Genomic DNA, 23,917 nt, shown 5'->3' with positions numbered 1-23,917 from the left:
CGCCCCTGATGTGTATGTGTTTATACGCTCACAAATGTGAGCATGGATGTGTGTGTGTGTGTGTGCATGCGCGTGCATATGTGTGTGGGCCAGGCAGCCAGCTAGCTCTGGCATCACCTTCCCAGTCCCTGCCAAGGCATTCACACCTCTGACTGGTGCCAGGCTGAAACAGACCCATCACAGCAGCATGTGGGAGGTGTTGTAGAACTAAACAAACAACTCCCCTCCCCATCTCTCTAACCAGCATCTAACGCCTTGTCTCATCCAATGACCATTACTGGCGTGGAGCGATTACAGTGAGGGAAAAAAGTATTTGATCCCCTGCTGATTTTGTACGTTTGCCCACTGACAAAGATATGATCAGTCTATAATTGTAATGGTAGGTTTATTTGAACAGTGAGAGACAGAATAACAACAACAAAATCCAGAAAAACGCATGTCAAAAATGTTATAAAATGATTCGCATTTTAATGAGGGAAATAAGTATTTGACCCCCTCTGCAAAACATGACTTAGTACTTGGTGGCAAAACCCTTGTTGGCAATCACAGAGGTCAGACGTTTCTTGTAGTTGGCCACCAGGTTTGCACACATCTCAGGAGGGATTTTGTCCCACTCCTCTTTGCAGATCTTCTCCGAGTCATTAAGGTTTGAGGTTGACGTTTGGCAACTCGAACCTTCAGCTCCCTCCACAGATTTTCTATGGGATTAAGGTCTGGAGACTGGCTAGGCCACTCCAGGACCTTAATGTGCTTCTTCTTGAGCCACTCCTTTGTTGCCTTGGCCGTGTGTTTTGGGTCATTGTCATGCTGGAATAACCATCCGCGACCCATTTTCAATTCCCTGGCTGATGGAAGGAGGTTCTCACCCAAGATTTGACGGTACATGGCCCCTTCCATCGTCCCTTTGATGCGGTGAAGTTGTCCTGTCCCCTTAGCAGAAAAACACCCCCAAAGCATAATGTTTCCACCTCCATGTTTGACGGTGGGGATGGTGTTCTTGGGGTCATAGGCAGCATTCCTCCTCCTCCAAACACGGCGAGTTGAGTTGATGCCAAAGAGCTCCATTGTGGTCTCATCTGACCATAACACTTTCACCCAGTTGTCCTCTGAATCATTCAGATGTTCATTGGCAAACTTCAGACAGGCATGTATATGTGCTTTCTTGAGCAGGGGGACCTTGCGGGCACTGCAGGATTTCAGTCCTTCACAGCGTAGTGTGTTACCAATTGTTTTCTTGGTGACTATGGTCCCAGCTGCCTTGAGGTCATTGACAAGATCCTACCTTGTAGTTCTGGGCTGATTCCTCACTGTTCGCATGATCATTGCAACTCCACGAGGTGAGATCTTGCATGGAGCCCCAGGTCGAGGGAGATTGACAGTTCTTTTGTGTTTCTTACATTTGCGAATAATCGCACCAACTGTTGTCACCTTCTCACCAAGCTGCTTGGCGATGGTCTTGTAGCCCATTCCAGCCTTGTGTAGGTCTACAATCTTGTCCCTGACATCCTTGGAGAGCTCTTTGGTCTTGGCCATGGTGGAGAGTTTGGAATCTGATTGATTGATTGCTTCTGTGGACAGGTGTCTTTTATACAGGTAACAAACTGAGATTAGGAGCACTCCCTTTAAGAGTGTGCTCCTAATTTCAGCTCGTTACCTGTATAAACGACACCTGGGAGCCAGAAATCTTTCTGATTGAGAGGGGGTGAAATACCTATTTCCCTCATTAAAATGCAAATCAATTTATAACATTTTAGACATGCGTCTTTCTGTATTTTTTTGTTGTTATTCTGTCTCTCACTGTTCAAATAAACCTATCATTAAAATCATAGACTGATCATTTCTTTGTCAGTGTGCAAACGTACAAAATCAGCAGGGGATCAAATACTTTTTTCCCTCACTGTATACATACGCTACATGGCCAAAAGCATGTGGATTCGGCTATTTCAGCTACACCCGCAGTTGACAGGTGTATAAAATCGAGCACACAGCCATTGAAATCTCCATAGACAAACATTGGCAGTAGAATGGCCGTACTGAAGATCTCAGTGAATTTCAACGTTGCACCGTCATAGGATGCCACCTTTCCAACAAGTCAGTTCGTCAAATTTCTACCCTGCTAGAGCTGCTCTGGTCAACTGTAAATGCTGTTATTGTGATGTGGAAACATCAAGGAGCAACAACGGCTCAGCCGCGAGGCAACGTCAGCACAATAACTGTTAGACGGGAGCTTAATAAAATGGGTTTCCAAGGCCGAGCAGCTGCACACAAGCCTAAGATCACCGTGCACAATGCCAAGTGTTGGCTGGAGTGGTGTAAAGATCACCGCAAGTGGACTCTGGAGCAGTGAAAACGCGCTCACTGGAGTGATGAATCACGCTTCACCATTGTCACCGACGAATCTGGGTTTGGTGGATGCCAGGAGAATGCTATTTGCCCCAATGCATAGTGCCAACTGTAAAGTTTGGTGTAGGAGGGATATTGGTCTGGGGCTGTTTTTCATGGTTCGGTAAAAGCCCCTTAGTTCTGGTCAGTGGTGGAAAAAGTACCCAATTGTCATACTTGAAAAAAAGTTAAGCTTAATAGAAAATGACTCAATTAAAAGGTAAAGTCACCCAGTAAAATGGTACTTGAGTAAAAGTCTAAAAGTATTTGGTTTTCAATATACTTAACTGTCAAAAATAAATGTAATTGCAAAAATATACTTAAGTATCAAAAGTAAAAGCAAAAGCATAAATCATATCAAATTGCTTATATTATGCAAACCAGATGGCACAATTTTATTTCAATTGTTTTAACTTACGGATAGCCAGGGGCACACTCCAACTCTCAATCATAATTTACAAACAAAGCATTTGTGTTTAGTGCGACCGCCAGATCAGTAGGAATGACCAGGCATGTTGTCTTGACAAGTATGTGAATTGGACCATTTTCCTGTCCTGTTAAGCATTCAAAATGTAACGAGTACTTTTGGGTGTCATGAAAATGTATTGAGTAAAAGGTACATTATTTTCTTTAGGAATGTAGTGAAGTAAAAGTTGTGAAAAATATAAATAGTCAAGTACAGATACCCCCCCAAAATACTTAAGTAGTACTTTAAAGTATTTTTACTTAAGTTATTTACACCACTGCTTCCAGTGAAGGGGAATCTTAATGCAGCAGGAAACAGGTACAAAAGTATCTATATCCACAGTAAAACGAGTATTATACTGACATAACCTGAAAGGTGGCTCAGCAAGGGAGAAGCCACTGCTCCAAAACTGCCATAAAAAAAGCCTAACTACGATTTGCCACTGCACATGGGGACAAAGATCGTACTTTTTGGAGAAATGTCCTCTGTTTGGCCATAATGACCATTGTTATGTTTGGAGGAAAAAGGGGGAGGCTTGCAAGCCGAAGAACACCATCCCAACCGTCAAGCACGGCAGTGGCAGCATCATGTTGTGGGGGTGCTTTGCTGCAGGAGGGACTGGTGCACTTCACAAAATAGATGGCATCATGAGGCAGGAAAATGATGTGGATATATTGAAGCAACATCAGTCAGGAAGTTAAAGCTTGGCCGCAAATGGGTCTTCCAAATGGACAATGACCCCAAGCATACTTCCAAAGTTGTGGCAAAATGGCTTAAGGACAACAAAGTCAAGGTATTGGAGTGGCCATCACAAGCCCTGACCTCAATCCCATAGAACATTTGTGGGCAGAACTGAAAAAGTGTGTGCGAGCAAGGAGGCCTACAAACCTGACTCAGCTCTGTCAGGAGGAATGGGCCAAAATTCACCCAACTTATTGTGGGAAGCTTGTGGAAGGCTACCCGAAACGTTTGACACAAGTGAAACAATTTAAAGGCAATGCTCCCAAATACTTGTCACGTCCTGACCAGTTAAGGGTTATTTGTTGTTGGAGTTTGGTCAGGATGTGGCAGAGGGTATTTGTTTTATATGGTTTGGGGTGGTGGTGTAGGTAGTAGGTTGTTTTATTTATGTATTCCGGGGGTTTTGGGCACTGCTCTGTGTTTGTATTTCTAGGTTTAGTTAGTTAGTTGTGGGTATAGGTTCTAGGTTTGTTTTCTATGCAGAGTTAATTGGGATTGGACTCCCAATTGAAGGCAGGTGTGTTGAGTTGCCTTTGATTGGGAGTCCTATATTAGTAGGGTGTGTTTGTCTATGTGTTTGTGGGTAATTGTTTGTGAGCACTGCGTTTATTGAGCCTGCTACACTGTCTAGTCGTGAGTACTGTTTATTGTTTTGTTTTTCCTGTGGATGCTTTTCGTTTTTTTCCATTAAAAGAATGAGTATCCACATACCCGCTGCATTTTGGTCTTCCCTTCAACACGGCACCTTTTGTGACAATACTAATTGAGTGTATGTAAAATTCTGACCCACTGGGAATGTGATGAAAGAAATAAAAGCTGAAATAAATAATTTTCTCTCCTATTATTCTGACATTTCACATTCTTAAAATAAAGTGGTGATCCTAACTGACCTAAGACAGGGAATTTTTACTCGGATTAAATGTCAGGAATTGTGAAACTGAGTTTAAATGTATTTGGCTAAGGTGTATGTAAATTTCCGACTTCAACTGTATATAGTCATAATTTTCTGAACGTCATGAACATTTCTGAGTGGCAGGTGATGGGAATTTTCAAAGTACACATGTTCTGGGTATAACTATTATTGCATAGAGAAGCTTCAAGTGGAGACATCAAATCGAATACGTAAGATGTATCGAGAGACGTAACCTTTAAGAGATACAGTAAGACAGAAGTTTAAGTCAACATTCAATAAAGCCTACACCCTGTCAGCTATAGTACATCTAGTATTCGTGTTTAACATTCAGGGTAGTTCACCATCTCGACTCCTGAGACAACCAGTAACCCACAAACACTGTTATGTTCGATGCAAAGAAAGCGGGAGTAGGAGGGTGAGTAGTGCTTTAGGACATTCTGTGGAGTAAAGTGCCTTAGGTGCCAGAGTCAGTGGTGAATAGACAGTAATAGGGGGAGAGAGGTGGTGCTACTACAGTATAGCCTGGTCCCAGATCTGTTCATGCTGTATAGCCAACTCCTATTGCATAACATATAGCCATTTCCAATTGGCATAACATCAACCTTAGGAGTTGGCTACACCGCACAAACAGATCTGGGATCAGGCTTGTACTAAGGCTTTATTCATTTATGTGGAGTAAGGTGCCATAGGTGCAGTCAATGGAGAATTGATAATAGTGGAGTTGTGGGAGGGAGGAGGGGGGGTGCTACAGGGAGTGGGGGGAGAGGTCATACAAGGACAGGTGCTCCGGGACATGCTGCAAACTTGTAGAGACTAAAGTACTACCTGCTATATGAGAGCTGTGTCTCCGCCACTTCTCCCTCCGCCGCAAGGCCGGACAACACACAGAACACAAAGATACAATTTCAACGCCAGTGTTTATCTCAAAGAGAGCCGTCTCAGAGATAAAAGCACACTTCATGTGCAGCCAACAGAATCTGGGGCCAAAAGAAGAAGAAACCTCAGCATTAAAGGAAAGGTTCACCCATTTTGAATGTTACATTGTTTTTTTGTGCATCTCTGAGTGATTTTCTATCGATTCCCTGGGACATTTCATGTTTTCATGTGTATCGGAGTTATTGGCATTCAAGCAGGCAGAAATCCGGCTGGTATGACGAAGCACTGTGATAAAGTTGCTCTCATTACACTGGAAGGGAATAGGAATACAACTTTAAGATCGCGAAAACGTCTATCATACATGTCAGATTTCAATGCTGGTCGATGTCATAACTCGAGAGGATGTCTTCTCTTGAATGAGTCATTGATCATATTCCTACCTCAAGAAATGTGTAATTTAATGCAGGGTCTAGCACATTTTTCCTATTTGCCTGCCTACTTTAGTCCAGGGTGCATTGCATGATGCCGTTGCCAGAGGTATTATAGAAAGGAGATAGGAATCCAGTGAATGAAGGAAAGTATAACGCCCCACCAAGCAGACTGTCGACCAATCGCATTCTTGTTGTCATGCTGCTTCAAGCAGTCGCTAAGCTAATCGTCGTGCAATCCCTTCTCAAAGTCAGTGTATATGTCGAGAAACGTGCCTATTGTCCTCGAAAGGACGTGCTGTCACCATTCTAATGCTGTACGATATTACAGATAGCAAGTTAATTATCTCACGTCTCGGAAAAGGTTTGTAATGTTGTACTTCTTGTTGACGAATGTTGCTAATGTTGGGTTTTTGAGCTAGCGCCCAATAGACTCCCATTCACTCCTTGAAGGGGAGTGCTCCTTGTCCCAGAATCGCCCAGAATGCACCACTCGGTCCATTAACGTAGCACGGGCAACGTTTGTAATCTCCTCAAAAGTATATCTGCTGTTGCGAATGTCAGACTCCACTCTGTGAGGCACATTGATCTGCAGGTACAGCATAGTGAGATTGCAGACTACTAAATGGGAAGAAGCTAGCTAGCTAACGAAGAACAACAAAGAATATCTAGTTAACAGAAGAAAAGAAAGAGAAAATCAGGACAGAAGAAAAAGGATATCAAAGTGAAACAGTTCTCTAAAGACACAAGAGACAATAATACAAGAAACAACACTTCTGTAGCTTGTCAACTATGTGTCTGTCTATCCCTGTTCTCTCCTCTCTGCACAGGCCATACAAACGCTTCACACCGCGTGGCCGCTGCCACTCTAACCTGGTGGTCCCAGCGCGCACGACCCACGTGGAGTTCCAGGTCTCCGGCAGCCTCTGGAACTGCCGGTCTGCAGCCAACAAGGCTGAGTTCATCTCAGCCTATGCTACCCTCCAGTCCCTAGACTTCCTGGCGCTGACGGAAACATGGATTACCACAGATAACACTGCTACTCCTACTGCTCTCTCTTCGTCTGCCCACGTGTTCTCGCATACCCCTAGAGCATCGAGCCAGCGGGGTGGTGGCACTGGAATCCTCATCTCTCCCAAGTGGACATTCTCTCTTTCTCCCCTGACCCATCTGTCTATCTCCTCATTTGAATTCCATGCTGTCACAGTTACCAGCCCTTTCAAGCTTAACATCCTTATCATTTATCCAGGTTCCCTTGGAGAGTTCATCAATGAGCTTGACGCCTTGATAAGTTCCTTTCCTGAGGATGGCTCACCTCTCACAGTTCTGGGTGACTTTAATCTCCCCACGTCTACCTTTGACTCATTCCTCTCTGCCTCCTTCTTTCCACTCCTCTCCTCTTTTGACCTCACCCTCTCACCTTCCCCCCCCTACTCACAAGGCAGGCAATACGCTTGACCTCATCTTTACTAGATGCTGTTCTTCCACTAATCTCATTGCAACTCCCCTCCAAATCTCCGACCACTACCTTGTATCCTTTTCCCTCTTGCTCTCATCCAACACTTCTCACTCTGCCCCTACTCGGATGGTATTGCGCCGTCCCAACCTTCGCTCTCTCTCTCCCGCTACTCTCTCCTCTTCCATCCTATCATCTCTTCCCTCTGCTCAAACCTTCTCCAACCTATCTCCTGATTCTGCCTCCTCAAACCTCCTCTCCTCCCTTTCTGCATCCTTTGATTTTCTCTGTCCCCTATCCTCCAGGCCGGCTCGGTCCTCCCCTCCTGCTCCGTGGCTCGACGACTCACTACGAGCTCACAGAACAGGGCTCCGGGCAGCCGAGCGGAAATGGAGGAAAACTCGCCTCCCTGCGGACCTGGCATCCTTTCACTCCCTCCTCTCTACATTCTCCTCTTCTGTCTCTGCTGCTAAAGCCACTTTCTACCACTCTAAATTCCAAGCATCTGCCTCTAACCCTAGGAAGCTCTTTGCTACCTTCTCCTCCCTCCTGAATCCTCCTCCCCCTCCCCCCCCCCCCTCCTCCCTCTCTGCGGATGACTTCGTCAACCATTTTGAAAAGAAGGTTGACGATATCCGATCCTCGTTTGCTAAGTCAAACGACACCGCTGGTCCTGCTCACACTGCCCTACCCTGTGCATTGACCTCTTTCTCCCCTCTCTCTCCAGATGAAATCTCGCGTCTTGTGACGGCCGGCCGCCCAACAACCTGCCCACTTGACCCTATCCCCTCCTCTCTTCTCCAGACCATTTCCGGAGACCTTCTCCCCTTCCTCACCTCGCTCATCAACTCATCCTTGACCGCTGGCTACGTCCCTTCCGTCTTCAAGAGAGCGAGAGTTGCACCCCTTCTGAAAAAACCTACACTTGATCCCTCCGATGTCAACAACTACAGACCAGTATCCCTTCTTTCTTTTCTCTCCAAAACTCTTGAACGTGCCGTCCTTGGCCAGCTCTCCTGCTATCTCTCTCAGAATGACCTTCTTGATCCTAATCAGTCAGGTTTCAAGACTGGGCATTCAACTGAGACTGCTCTTCTCTGTGTCACGGAGGCTCTCCGCACTGCTAAAGCTAACTCTCTCTCCTCTGCTCTCATCCTTCTAGACCTATCTGCTGCCTTTGATACTGTGAACCATCAGATCCTCCTCTCCACCCTCTCCGAGTTGGGCATCTCCGGCGCGGCCCACGCTTGGATTGCGTCCTACCTGACAGGTCGCTCCTACCAGGTGGCGTGGCGAGAATCTGTCTCCGCACCATGCGCTCTCACCACTGGTGTCCCCCAGGGCTCTGTTCTAGGCCCTCTCCTATTCTCGCTATACACCAAGTCACTTGGCTCTGTCATATCTTCACATGGTCTCTCCTATCATTGCTATGCAGACGACACACAATTAATCTTCTCCTTTCCCCCTTCTGATAACCAGGCGGCGAATCGCATCTCTGCATGTCTGTCAGACATATCAGTGTGGATGACAGATCACCAGCTCAAGCTAAACCTCGGCAAGACGGAGCTGCTCTTCCTCCCGGGGAAGGACTGCCCATTCCATGATCTCGCCATCACGGTTGACAACTCCCTTGTGTCCTCCTCCCAGAGTGCTAAGAACCTTGGCGTGATCCTGGACAACACCCTGTCATTCTCCACTAACATCAAGGCGGTGACCCGATCCTGTAGGTTCATGCTCTACAACATTCGCAGAGTACGACCCTGCCTCACACAGGAAGCGGCGCAGGTCCTAATCCAGGCACTTGTCATCTCCCGTCTGGATTACTGCAACTCGCTGTTGGCTGGGCTCCCTGCCTGTGCCATTAAACCCCTACAACTCATCCAGAACGCCGCAGCCCGTCTGGTGTTCAACCTTCCCAAGTTCTCTCACGTCACCCCGCTCCTCCGCTTTCTCCACTGGCTTCCAGTTGAAGCTCGCATCCGCTACAAGACCATGGTGATTGCCTACGGAGCTGTGAAGGGAACGGCACCTCCATACCTTCAGGCTCTGATCAGGCCCTATACCCAAACAAGGGCACTGCGTTCATCCACCTCTGGCCTGCTGGCCCCCCTACCTCTGAGGAAGCACAGTTCCCGCTCAGCCCAGTCAAAACTGTTCGCTGCTCTGGCACCCCAATGGTGGAACAAGCTCCCTCACGACGCCAGGACAGCGGAGTCAGTCACCACCTTCCGGAGACACCTGAAACCCCACCTCTTTAAGGAATACCTAGGATAGGATAAAGTAATCCTTCTAACCCCCCCCCCCTTAAAAGATTTAGATGCACTATTGTAAAGTGGTTGTTCCACTGGATATCATAAGGTGAATGCACCAATTTGTAAGTCGCTCTGGATAAGAGCGTCTGCTAAATGACTTAAATGTAAATGTAAATGTAAATTGATAGTGCAGTTTGTTTAGGTGATTTTACAGCTATCTAGCTACTTTACATGCTGATATTGTCTTTGGTAATATTGTGTGTAGCTACGTTTGCTACCTAGCCAGCCCATAGAGACAGCAATTACATCGTGGATTTTGTAGTCGACTTGAGCTGCAACAGATTTCCACAACGATTTTCCATGTAGCTACCAACCTTATGATATTGCCGAAATGCACCATTAGTAAAAAATAAAATATTGCTCTAACATATTAGTGTTAAATAACACTATAAATTAAAGGAATTAGTCGTTTTGGATGGATTTTTCCTTTAGCTACAGTGCAGCATGTTTAGTAGGCCATATCCATTGTAAGAGCACTGGAATGATTGTGAGACTTCCAGATTCAAGTGACGTGGCAAGGCCAAAAGATGTTTGACTTTGATCATGCACAGCGCCAGACCAGAATCAGTCTATACTGATGGCTAGCCAAATGTATACTGGAACTAAGCAACGTAACTCAACATGAAACCAACATGTCCTACTGTGAAATTAATTGATGCAGGTTTGTGAATTGAGGTGAAGTCCCAGAAGGCATTATAATAACACATTTTCCTTAGGAACTCTTCCAAAATCAGCACCACTGTTGAAAACACTATACTGATTCAGATTAAGATACTCAGTAAAGGACACCAAAAACAGTTATCGAAAAACAAGATTAAAACCCTCCTTTCTTTCCCTTTCCTTCAAATTCAGCCATGCCTCCTGCGCCAGTCCAAATGGCATTCTAAATATTTAATAGTGCACATGGAGGGGTTTTGGACACCTCAGCACTTAAAACCATGCGGGTCAAGGGGATATTTCTACGACCAAACATCAATTGAATACATTATCATGGCTCCCCGCTGCACCATAGAGCTCTATTACAGGATGTAAGGGAGTGCTTCACACAGCAGTTCTGGGGTAGTGGTAAAAAGAATAGGCCTGCGACCGGGCAAAACATTGTACTGTAACACTGTATGAACGGGAGAGTTACTTTACCTGCCTAAGGCCATCTCTACTGTTCTGCATGATCCGCAGCGCATAGTTGGACCGCTGGCCTTTGCTGTTGAATTCAATGTGGCCCGTTAGTCCTTCCAATTCTACCTATCCCAGAGAGAGAGAGAACAAGAGAGAAAAGCTCCCATGTTACTAAGGTGTTTCACTTGGTCTGCGACTGTTGTTTTTGCTGTCAGTAATCTGGGTTCAAATAGTGTTAGTTTGCTTTCAAATCCTTCAGCTGTGCTGGATTGAGGTTGCCTTGAGGGACAGAGCCAATGGAGTAGTTCCAAAAGGGAAAACTGCAAACCCTGCCAATCCGGCACTGCAGGCAAGGCTCAATCCGATGCTCCCAAGTATTTGAAAGAAAAATAAATACTGTTTGAACCCAGGTATGTCAGTAACTTCCCATGCATGTCTGGGTTCTGTCGGGCTTTAGTTCCATATTGATTAAATTATCCAGAAGGGAAGCGGGCTGACAATTATGCTGCAACAAAACCCTAAGCCACCCCATCATCTGATACTGAGAAACCAGCAGTATGATCGATACGAGGGAGTCTCAAACGAAATGATTGTGTGATGACAAAGTGATGGTGGTAAAACATCTAAATGGCAACAGATGAATCATTTTCAGATTTGCTTTTACTAAAGAAGAAAAAAACAGTCTGAAATTCAATACATGTCACACTCTAGTGTCTTGACGGCTCACTCACAGGCCATTTATTCCTAATGAGGGACTATGAGCATTACAGTGTGACAGCCAGTCAACCAGTCTCTAACTCCCTCCCTGCCCCCCTTCTCCCTGCTATAGGCTACAGATGAAGAAATAGGGGCAGTGACCTAGCCTGATCCCAGAGCTGTTTGTACTGTCTTGCCAACTCCTATGGTCTTAGGCGTATCAATGACAGCACACACAGATCTGGTACCAGGCTAGCAGTGACCCAAGTTAATGTGACAATATGACTGACTATATACCCAGTGGTAAGAGAAGGGCTAGAAGATTTAAATATAAATATAAATACATAAATGTAAATATATTCAGCTGGTAGATCAAACAGTAAGGTTAGGTTTAGGGGATAGGGATCAGCTGGCTGAATATCTACTGCAAAAAGATATACACAACAAATGGCTTTTAGTATAATGTTAACTAACACACTTGGGAGCATACTGTATATCACAGTGCGCACTGCAGTCAAATTTTGCTCCACAAAGATGAATCTAATCTTAATCTTAAACATGACCAACAACAGAATGCCATTCCCCTCCTATCCAGAGTGGGGCGCCCTTACCATCCTCAGGTAGTTCATGAGGCTGGTGCCATGCTCCCAGATCTTGGAGGACTTGCAAGAGAGCTGCGTGGCGCCCACGTTCTGGCTACGGTTGAGCTCCTGGACCGCCGCCACCACCGCATGCACTGCGTCAAACAGCAGCGCCGACGAGAGCTGAGAGGGGTGGGGGGGGGATAGAGAAAGAAGAAGTAAAAGAAAGAAAGAAAGTAGAAGGGAGGGAAGGAAGGAAGGAAGGAAGGAAGGAAGGAAGGAAGAAAAGGGGGCTATTCTGTGGTAAACACACACCGATCTTCCATTCTCCCTGACGCCTTGGGTCCGCTCTGGTCGGTCAGTGATGGGTTAAAACAAGCGATCCCCAAAATGCCATCCATACAGCAGTCAGATATTCCATTAGATCGTTAGGATCCTCTGATGTGCTGACAGAGGGGAAAAAAAGCCGCACCACTTTCACCCCTACTGGAGCTGGCAAGCCCTGGCTGTTCCAATTACCACACATCCGTCGGGGTGGAGGTGGAAGCGCAGGAAGGGGGATTTGTCCTGTAGACTGTTTACATACAGGCCCCATCCGTGTATGTAAAAACAATTAAAATGCATGATGGCAAAGATTATAGGAGGGAGAGAGGGAGTATTTCACTGTTATATGTCTGTATAATAAACCAATAAGCCCTGGCCCTGATCTGTTGTGCATATTGATATGGGAATATATAGATGATTGTGATGCACAGTAAACAATGAGCACCATATAAGGCCCATAACCATCATAATTTCCATGATATATCTCCTCCTTGCATAGGCCAATGTTGAATTGGACTGCGCTACAGGCAACAGAGTATAAACAACAGCTTGGAAAACAGTAGTTAGAGCGAGTGTGTACAGTGGTTCAGTGTCATTTGGATTCCAGGATGGAAAGTCGATGACAGCAACTTCCTGATCATAAGTCACGATTATGCACCATGTGACCTTAAAGGGAGATGTCACTTCGAAATCAAAGTTGGTCAGGTCTTTTCATACCTCAAAAGTAGTCTAATATCAAAATGAATCCACATCTTACGCCATCGATTGTCATGCATTGAGGCATATACTGTAGCTGGATCTACAAAACAAATGGCCTGGAATGTGGACCTATCTCAAATCATTTTTAGGTTTGAAAATATCTGACACACTTTGGTTGCAAGTCATTGTAACCCCCCCCATCCATTCTTCCTCACCTCACTCTCTTCCGTCCCTCCACCTCTCTCATTCCCATGACACTGCAGCCGAGAGAGAGGGGTCTTTAAAAATGGAACCTGATATGAAAGAGCTCCCTGGAACACTGCAAATGAATAGCAGGGAGAGAAGGTGTAGCTCGCTCTCGCTACTCTTGTTTTATTAGGGGCTCAGAGCTGTTACCCCTCCACTGCTCTTCGTGATCGATCTGATAGACTACAAAATATCCTGTGATTAATTAAAGATAACTCCTAATTATGAGGGGGAAAAAACAACTAGAGAAAAACAGCTGGTTTCTAAAAAAACAGCAGCCATTGATTTTTCAAAATCTTTCTTGAGGGCTTAATTAAGAAACAAAAATTCAATAAACCCAATTAATGAATTCCTCGTCGCTCTCTGATGTCAGAAAACTTGTCGTTTACACAAGTCTGGTGAATTGGGTTAACATTTTTCAAATGCGGCATGGAAGAATGTTATGCTAATGTTATGTACTACACTACCAGTCGCATATTCATTTAGTAAGCATGTGGCAATTAACTAATTTGATCGTTAAGAATGACTAATTAACGACTACACAGACAACTGTATTAAAGGCATAGAAAGACTTCAAGCCTTAGCATTCTTAAAGATCTAATAGCTTGTAATGAAGCCGAATCTCGCAGACGCTCGTGTGGGGATACCTTGTAATATGGGAAAAGAGCTGGAGTGTATTCAGGAGGGTGAACCTTTCAGAAGGTTTCAGGTAGATATTTAGCAAATAAAGGGTTCCCAGGAACAGGATTAAGAAACACTGCTAGAGAATAATATATTTTCTGCATATATCTGAACACTCTGTTTGGTTACAGATGGAAATGTATCTAACAGAGCTGAATTTCCAATAGTACATGCTAGAGTAGACTTGGGAATCATCGGGTCTATTTGTTACATTTCTACCTGCAACATTACAGAACCTTCAGATGTAAATATATTATGGAGATGAGATATGATTGTCTAGCTGCTGAGAAATCCTCTCTGTCCTACATAAACCTGAACCCTGGTCTCACCGGTGTGCCGGCGAAGGGGGCGTGGTCACAGTTTTCCTGCCAGGAACGGTTGAGGCTGAGGAGGAAATCCTGGAAGAAGGGATGTGTTCGGTTGAAGACGGAAAAGCCCAGAATGTTCACCCGCTCACTGGGCACGTCATCCAATCGCAGCAGAGAGAATTCCTGCAGAGGGAGGAGTCAGAGGGTCAAAGGTATAATGGTATTAGGTATGTACAGTGTATGACAAGGGCTTTGACATGTCCGACATAAATCATGTTTAGTTGCCTCGATATGGAGGAGATATGTGAATGAACGGAATATTTAATCAATGTCAGGGAAAAGGGCACATGCTAATCTAATAAGTTTAGCCCCAATTTCATTGAATTACTTGAATGTTCGTTATATTAAGTTCATTAATCCAGATGATTAAGATTCCTAACATGTACACAACCCACGTAATTCATTCAGTGTGCGTGTGTGTGTGTGTGGTGTGTGTATGTATGTGGTGTGTGTGTGCATTAACGTGTGCATGTGTTCCTTTTGTAGTTTAGCGCATATTCATACATGCGTGGGCAGGTGTGTACAGCCTGGAACGAGCCCATGGAAATGTGCTTGGGTGAAAAACAACTTATACTTTGATGTCCCTAAGTTCAGTCTGGTGGCTCCCGAGCGGTGGGGAGGACGTCACCAGAAGGTTAATAGAGATATCAGCCCAGTCACCCTCAGGTGTCAGTGCCAGCGTTACAGTCTATAACAGTGACGCCGCCTGTCACCTCGCTGAGCCCGGGGACAGATATGAAGGGGAGGAGGTGGAAAAGGAGGAGGAGGAAAGGTGCCCAGGCTTCAGACAGTTTAGTCAGAGACAGACTACTCTACAGTGGAAGACAGGAGAGAGGAGGTGGTGTGTCTGTGCTGAGTCTGTGTGTGTGTGTGCGTGTCTGTGTGCGTGCGCGAATGTGTCCAATCCTCAATAAGAGGTGATGGGGCTGGTGAGTTGAGTAGGAAGAGAATCATTCTCAGAACAGGAACCTCACAAGACACCGGCAGTAGCCTTTAAAATCCCAAGGATTAGATAAGGTAGCGTGTTAGCGGGTTCCTCTGCAGCACTAGATCAAAGCCCAACTAGATGCTGGTGCTCTTACAACAAACACTAGCAGAGTAGGAGAAGGTGAGCAGGCCACGGAGGAACAAAATATTTTTCATCAGAGCCCCTGAGGGAGAACAGAACAGGCGAAAGTCCCTGGTGAATTCCCTTAGCATCACTAGCTACAGACCGCAATGCAAACTGGCAGCCTTACGTCTTCCCAATCTAGACCAACAACACAATGCTGTTTAGTGGTGACACAGCTCTTTTTGATTTACTCTCTTAGCCATGTTGTCTCTGTATCTGATTGAAATCAGTACATTTCTGTCCATGCCAGGTGAAGAAAAGCAATCTGAAAAGTTTAAGGCGAGACGCTACACCCCAATCGAAGCTGACGCACTAGCTTCCGATGTTTTGATGTTTTCGAGGCAAACTCTTGGCAGATTGTTTTTGAACTTTCTGCCAAGTGCATTCAGGACATTGAGGACTTGAGATAAATAGATATTGAGGAGTGAAACACACAGCACTTGATAAAAGGAAAGCTGAGTTGAGCCAGAAACAGTGTAATCTCCGTGCTTAATTCTTTATGAATGAGTATTAAAATAAACATGCCGAAAGATTAATTTATTCATTCATTCATTCATTCATGAGAACATTTCCAACATGGACGGAGGTGTTGTTCACAGCCCTGAGTACAATTGGAACTACACCCCACATCTTAAAACATTTAATTACCCTCAATATTTATAATCAATATATTTAATTATGAAAATAGCATAATATATGGGCACTGACCCTTCTTATACGGCAACAATAAAAAATAAACTACGAGTGGAAACATTTTACACACACACACACACACACACACACACACACACACACACACACACACACACACACACACACACACACACTTCAATTACCTTCGCGTTACTTTAACCCTTTACACTTGTGGGAATTGGCCTATATGGATATAGATAAATTGAGATGTTTTTTACAGAAGAAATATGGAAAGCATATGCATAACCATGGCAGCAATTAAAAGGTAACAGTTTGGAGATTATGGGACAATTATTAGACTAAAGCTGAGGACAAGAGTTCACCTGACACAACATTACACTGTTGATTTTAAGTGAGTTTTACATTTACTGTTCTTTTAGCCGCATTTGTTGATAATTATAGCTGAAACTACTCTGGATACATTCATTAACATGATCAGAATATTCTTGGAAAGTTTGGGGTAGGTCCAACATAAGACAAAACAATTACAAGGGTTTGAGTGAGAGGTCTAACTGGTGTATCCAAGTGGCTACACACCCCTCCAAAGTGTGCACAGTTCCTAAGTAATTTCAATGCACCTTTATGACTCAAAGAAGTCAACTATAAGGTGTTTTTTGAGCTCTCCTAGCTGTGCCGTTGAGGAACTAGAGCAAGCGTGTCACGGGCTGGCTCGAGGAACAACAGGAGAGGTAGAGTCAGGCGCAGGAGACAGAGAGAGTTCGTGACCACCCTTCTTTATTTGAAGCACTGTACGTGGTCGACAAGGTATAGGGGCGCAGCCCAGAACGATTCTGCGGTGGTGTACACAAAATAAAAGAAACCACTGGCAGAAGGAAAAACTAAATACACGTTCTTACGAACACACAAAACCCGGACAAGCAACACAATCACGTACAACCACATACATCCTACGCTAACCTAAATAACCCCCCCTTACTAATGACTAACCCAAAACAGGTGTGTGCCTACCTAGACCTAACCAAACGAAAGTGAAACAAAAAGGGATCGATGGTAGCTAGTAGGCCGGCGACGACGACCGCCGAGCTCCGCCCGGCCGAGGAGGGGCGCCACCATCCGTCACTGTCGTGACAGTACTCCCCCCCTGACGCGCGGCTCCCGCAGCGCGCCGACGCCGGCCTCGAGGACGCCCCGGAGGGCGAGGCGCAGGGCGATCCGGATGGAGGCTGTGGAACTCCCGGATGAGCGCTGGGTCCAGTATGTCCTCCACCGGTACCCAGCACCTCTCCTCCGGGCCGTACCCCTCCCAGTCCACGAGGTACTGCAGGCCCCTCGCCCGGCGTCTGGAGTCCAAGATGGACCGGACTGTGTACGCCGGGGGCCCCCCGATGTCCAGGGGGGGTGGAGGGACCTCCCGTACCTCATTTTCCTGCAGCGGACCAGCTACCACCGGCCTGAGGAGAGACACATGAAACGAGGGGTTAATGCGATAATAAGAAGGAAGTTGTAATCTGTAACACACCTCGTTTATTCTCCTCAGGACTTTAAATGGCCCCACAAACCGCGGACCCAGCTTCCGGCAGGGCAGGCGGAGGGGCAGGTTCCGGGTCGAGAGCCAGACTCTCTCCCCTGGGGTGAACACCGGGGCCTCGCTGCGGTGCCGGTCAGCGCTCGCTTTTTGTCGTACCCTGGTTCGTTCCAGGGATTCCTGCACAGCGTTCCAGGTCTCCCTTGAGCGCTGAACCCATTCCTCCACCGCAGGGGCCTCCGTCTGGCTCTGATGCCATGGCCCCAGGACCGGCTGATAACCCAACACACATTGGAATGGTGATATGTTGGTGGAGGAGTGGCGCAAAGAGTTCTGAGCCATTTCGGCCCATGGCACGAACCTTGCCCACTCCCCTGGCCGGTCCTGGCAGTAGGACCGCAGGAACCTGCCCACCTCCTGGTTTACCCTTTCCACCTGCCCATTACTTTCGGGGTGAAACCCCGAGGTCAGACTGACCGAAACCCCCAGTCGCTCCATAAACGCCCGCCACACTCTGGACGTGAACTGGGGGCCTCGATCTGAGACGATATCCTCGGGCACCCCGTAGTGCCGGAAGACGTGGGTGAATAAGGCTTCTGCGGTCTGCAGGGCCGTAGGAAGACCGGGTAACGGAAGCAGACGGCAGGACTTAGAAAACCGGTCCACAACGACCAGGATCGTAGTGTTGCCCTGAGACGGCGGGAGATCGGTCAAGAAATCCACCGCCAGGTGGGACCATGGTCGTTGTGGAACCGGGAGGGGTTGTAATTTCCCTCTAGGCAGGTGCCTGGGAGCCTTACTCTGAGCGCACACCGAACAGGAGGAGACATAGTGCCTCACGTCCCTCACCAAGGTGGGCCACCAGTATCTCCCACTAAGACCACGCACTGTCCGCTCAACCCCTGGGTGACCCGAGGAGGGAAGCGTGTGAGCCCACCGAATCAGCCGATCGCGAACATCGAGCGGAACGTACTTACGACCCACTGGACACTGCGGAGGAGTAGGCTCCGTCCGTAACGCCCGCTCGATGTCCGTGTCCACCTCCCAGACCACCGGTGCCACCAGGCAGGAGGCTGGAAGTATGGGAGTGGGTTCGGTGGACCGTTCCTCGGCGTCATGGAGACGAGACAGTGCGTCGGCCTTAGTGTTCCGGGAACCTGGGATATACGAGATGTTAAACCGAAATCTCGTAAAGAACATCGCCCACCTGGCTTGACGCGGGTTCAGTCTCCTCGCCGCCCGGATGTACTCCAGATTGCGGTGGTCAGTCCAGATGAGAAAAGGGTGACGTGCCCCCTCAAGCCAATGTCTCCACACCTTCAGGGCTCTGACCACAGCCAACAGCTCCCTGTCCCCCACATCATAGTTACGCTCCGCCGGACTCAACTTCCTAGAGAAGAAGGCGCAGGGGCGGAGCTTTGGGGGGGCGCCCGAGCGCTGGGACAGCACGGCTCCTACCCCAGCCTCGGACGCGTCCACCTCCACTATGAAGGGCAAAGAGGGGTCCGGGTGCGCCAGCACCGGAGCGTCGGTGAACAAAACCTTCAGACGACTAAAGGCCCTGTCCGCCTCCGCGGACCACTGCAACCGCACCGGGCCCCCCTTCAACAGTGAGGTAATGGGAGCCGCCACCTGACCAAAGCCCCGGATAAACCTCCGGTAGTAATTGGCAAATCCCAAAAACCGCTGCACCTCCTTCACCGTGGTGGGAGTCGGCCAATTACGCACGGCTGAAACGCGGTCACATTCCATCACTACCCCTGATGAGGAAATGCGATACCCCAAGAAAGAGACGGCTGGTTTGGAAAACTCACATTTCTCAGCCTTGACGTATAGGTCATGCTCCACCAGTCGCCCAAGCACTTTACGCACCAGAGACACATGCTCGGCGCGTGTAGTGGAGTAGACCAGAATGTCATCGATGTACACCACTACACCCTGACCGAGCAGGTCCCGTAGAATCTCATCCACAAAGGATTGAAAGACTGCGGGAGCATTCTTTAACCCATACGGCATGACGAGGTACTCATAATGGCAAGATGTGGTACTAAATGCCGTTTTCCACTCGTCCCCTCCTCGGATACGCACCAGATTATATGCGCTCCTGAGATCCAATTTCGTGAAGAAGCGCGCCCCGTGAAATGACTCCATCGCCGAGGCGATGAGAGGTAGTGGGTAACTGAAACCCACTGTGATGGCATTTAGACCTCTATAGTCAATGCACGGGCGCAGACCTCCCTCCTTCTTCTTCACGAAAAAGAAGCTCGAGGAGACGGGTGAGTGAGATGGCCGAATGTATCCCTGCCTCAAGGACTCAGTGACGTATGTCTCCATAGCCGCTGTTTCCTCCTGAGACAGGGGATAAACGTGACTACGAGGAAGGGCAGCGCCCACCTGGAGGTTTATCGCACAGTCTCCTCGTCGATGAGGTGGTAATTGGGTCGCCTTCGTTTTACTGAAGGCGATAGCCAAATCGGCATACTCTGAGGGAATGTGCACGGTGGATACTTGGTCTGGACTCTCCACCGTAGTCGCACCGATGGAAACTCCTATGCACCTGCCCGAGCACTCATTTGACCACCCCTTAAGAGCCCTCTGTCCCCACGAAATCTTAGGGTTGTGAGTGGCTAGCCAGGGAATCCCTAGAACCACTGGAAATGCTGGGGAATCGATGAGGAAAAGACTAATCCATTCCTCATGACCCCCCCGCATTACCATGACCAGAGGCACAGTGACCTCCCTGACCAGCCCTGACCCTAGTGGTCGACTGTCTAGGGCGTGCACGGGGAAGGGTTGGTCCAACTGGACCAGGGGAATCCCTAACTTAGCCGCGACCCCACGGTCCATAAAACTCCCTGCTGCGCCTGAATCGACTAGCGCCTTAAACCGGGAGTGAGGGGAGAAACAAGGAAAGGACACTGACACATACATGTGACGGACAGGGGGCTCTGGGTGAGGCTGGTGCTGACTCACCTGAGGTGTCAAAGGAGCGCTCTGCCTGCCCTCTGGACTCCTAGGGGAGTCTCCCCAGCACCGGTCCACAGTGTGCCCTCTGCGACCACATGAGGTGCAGGAGCGACCTCCCCCTCCAGTCTTCCTGGCTGCTGCCCCCCCTATCTCCATAGGCGTGGGAGCAGGAGGACTGGAGGGTGGAATGAGCAGGGCCCGGGTCGGACGTCCGCGGGCGGCCAGCAGATTGTCCAGTCGGATGGACAGATCCACCAGTTGGTCCAGTGTGTGGGTCGTGTCCCGACAGGCTAATTCCCGGCGGACGTCCTCCCTCAAACTACAACGGTAGTGATCTATAAGGGCCCTCTCATTCCACCCTGCTCCCGCGGCCAGGGTCCGGAACTCGAGAGCGAAGTCCTGCGCGCTCCTCGTCTCCTGCCTCAGGTGAAACAGCCGCTCACCCGCCGCTCTCCCCTCCGGGGGATGATCGAATACTGCCCGAAAGCGGCGGGTGAACTCTGGGTAGTTGTCCCTGGCTGAGTCCGGACTGTCCCACACGGCGTTTGCCCATTCCAGGGCCTTACCCGTGAGGCAGGAGACGAGGACGCTGACGCTCTCCTCCCCCGAGGGAGAGGGACGAACGGTCGCCAGGTATAACTCCAACTGGAGCAAGAAGCCCTTACACCCAGCGGCCGTTCCATCGTACTCCCTGGGGGGAGCGAGTTTCACCCCACTGGTACCGGGTGCTGTGGGTGCTGGTGGGGGCGCAGGCTGTTGGCCTGCCGAGTTCAGGGGGCCGAGAGCGCGTCGGTCCCAGCTCTCCAGGCGCGCCAACACCTGATCCATGGCGTTCCCCAGCCGGTGGAGCAGGGTGGAGTGTTGGTCGACGGTTTCCTCCATGGACATGGCTGGCGCTGAAGCTCCTGCTGACTCCATTTAGTTACGGTACGTGATTTCTGTCACGGGCTGGCTCGAGGAACAACAGGAGAGGTAGAGTCAGGCGCAGGAGACAGAGAGAGTTCGTGACCACCCTTCTTTATTTGAAGCACTGTACGTGGTCGACAAGGTATAGGGGCGCAGCCCAGAACGATTCTGCGGTGGTGTACACAAAATAAAAGAAACCACTGGCAGAAGGAAAAACTAAATACACGTTCTTACGAACACACAAAACCCGGACAAGCAACACAATCACGTACAACCACATACATCCTACGCTAACCTAAATAACCCCCCCTTACTAATGACTAACCCAAAACAGGTGTGTGCCTACCTAGACCTAACCAAACGAAAGTGAAACAAAAAGGGATCGATGGTAGCTAGTAGGCCGGCGACGACGACCGCCGAGCTCCGCCCGGCCGAGGAGGGGCGCCACCATCCGTCACTGTCGTGACAAAGCGCACTTGTAGCTTTATTTGGAACACAGGCCTGCCTTCCCGCCATCACACAATTACTGTTGTTTAAAAATGGTCCATTATAAATCGCAATCTGGGTCAGGTGGGCATCATTTGAAATGTTGTTCTACTGCCAACTTGACTAGCTAAAATATTAAATACAATCTTACAGTGTTTGGCTTTCAAAAGGCAATTCAGAGAAGCAGATCACCATTTTGATGGGTATGGAATGGATTCATGAGTGCCTTCAGATGCGTGGTACACACCTTTTATTCACAATACAACAAACATAGGCTCATTCTGTTCAGGACGACCCAGGGTATAACACCATGTCATTTTGTAACTGTACATCAAACATTGCGATCATAAACGTTGACACTGTATTACATGAGTTTTATGATATGGAAATGTGAAGTGCACATTTGGACTCACGGGTGTTTGGCTTGCTTGTATGACATCAAAGTGGTATTTATTATAATCCTCAACATCTCATATTTCAAAATACATCGAGTACTCTTAATTTACAACATTTCCCTCACTCAGACAATTAGTGGGAAGGATGGGGGCAAATTCTTGTCACCCGCAGTGCTCAAGTTCAGAAAGGCTGTCAGTCAAAACCCATACAGAGCTGTGAAGAGGAGACCCTGAGCTCTGACGTCATGTATAGCATGTTACTGTACAGTCACTGCTGTTCCAATTTAGGGGCTTATCAGTGTCCAAATCTGCCATTTTCAACCCGTATACAGTTACAAGTGTAAAGGGCTACGACATTCGAACAGTTAAGTTAAAGTCCCCACCACACCTTTATTGACTACCATTTGCGCGCTGATAACAGTTTCATGGTCTTCCCATCACTTTTCCCCAGTGTATCCTGACAAGCCCAATGGGATTGGCCCCATGATTACTCTTTAAGTGCACTTTAACAGATCATTAGAAGAGGAGCCCGTGCAAATGAGATGGTCATTAAGTGTGCCCCTCCTGGGTACAGTCAAACACATGAAACACAAGGTCACCAAATATCCACCGGCGGCGTCTGGAGAAACCTAGCTAGCAAAATTGATACTTACTTTATTTATTTAAATAACAAAGTTATGAAACGCCTAATTCCCCTGTGTGGAAAGGTAATTGCCCTCTTACACTCAATAACTGGATGTACCACTTTTAGCTGCAATTTATATTTATATTTTTTATTTAACCTTTATTAAACTAGGCAAGTCAGTTAAGAACAAATTCAATTTACAATGATGGCCAACCAAAAGGCAAAAGGCCTCCTGCGGACACGGTGGCCTGGGATTAAAAATAAAAAATAAATACAATATAAATATAGGACAAAACACACATCACAACAAGAGAGACAACACAACACTACATAAAGAGAGACCTAAGACAAAAACATAGCAAAGCAGCAACACATGACAACACAGCATGGTAGCAACACAACATAACAACAACATGGTAGCAACACAACATGACAACATGGTAGCAACACAACATGGTAGCAGCACAAAACATGGTACGAACATTATTGGGCACAGACAACAGCACAAAGGGCAAGAAGGTAGAGACAACAATACATCACACAAAGTAGCCACAACTGTCAGTAAGAGTGTCCATGAATGAGTCGTTCAATGAAGAGATTGAGATAAAACTGTCCAGTTTGAGTGTTTGTTGCAGCGAACTGAAAAGAGGAGCGACCCATAAATGTGTGTGCTTTGGGGACCTTTAACAGAATGTGACTGGTAGAACAGGTGTTGTATGTGGAGGATGATGGCTGCAGTAGATATCTCAGATAGGGGGAAGTGAGGCCTAAGAGGGTTTTTATAAATAAGCATCAACCAGTGGGTCTTGCAACGGGTAAACAGAGGAGTTTACAGAGGAGTATAGAGTGCAGTGATGTGTCCTATAAGGAGCATTGGTGGCAAATCTGATGGCGGAATGGTAAAGAACATCTAGCCGCTCGAGAGCACTCTTACCTGCCAATCTATAAATTATGTCTCCATAA

General features: G+C 47.5%; 1 protein-coding gene across 1 annotated transcript in view; it reads right to left on the bottom strand.

Moving 5' to 3' along the window:
• Positions 1-23,917, bottom strand: part of LOC123729216 (glutamate receptor ionotropic, kainate 4) — a 185,446-nt gene that overhangs the window by 68,386 nt on the left and 93,143 nt on the right. Inside the window, exons 6-8 of the mRNA XM_045703471.2 lie at positions 14,247-14,408; positions 11,998-12,150; positions 10,712-10,816 (exon numbers count right to left, since the gene is read on the bottom strand). Of these exons, the coding sequence (XP_045559427.2) occupies positions 10,712-10,816; positions 11,998-12,150; positions 14,247-14,408 (420 nt within the window). The remainder of the gene's footprint in view (positions 1-10,711; positions 10,817-11,997; positions 12,151-14,246; positions 14,409-23,917) is intronic.

Source organism: Salmo salar, chromosome 20, assembly GCF_965601325.2.
Source record: "Salmo salar chromosome 20, fSalSal1, whole genome shotgun sequence".
NCBI classification, from domain to species: domain Eukaryota; kingdom Metazoa; phylum Chordata; class Actinopteri; order Salmoniformes; family Salmonidae; genus Salmo; species Salmo salar.
The sequence above is the reverse complement of the archived record's forward strand: the minus strand, read 5'-3'. Positions and strand labels throughout refer to the sequence as shown.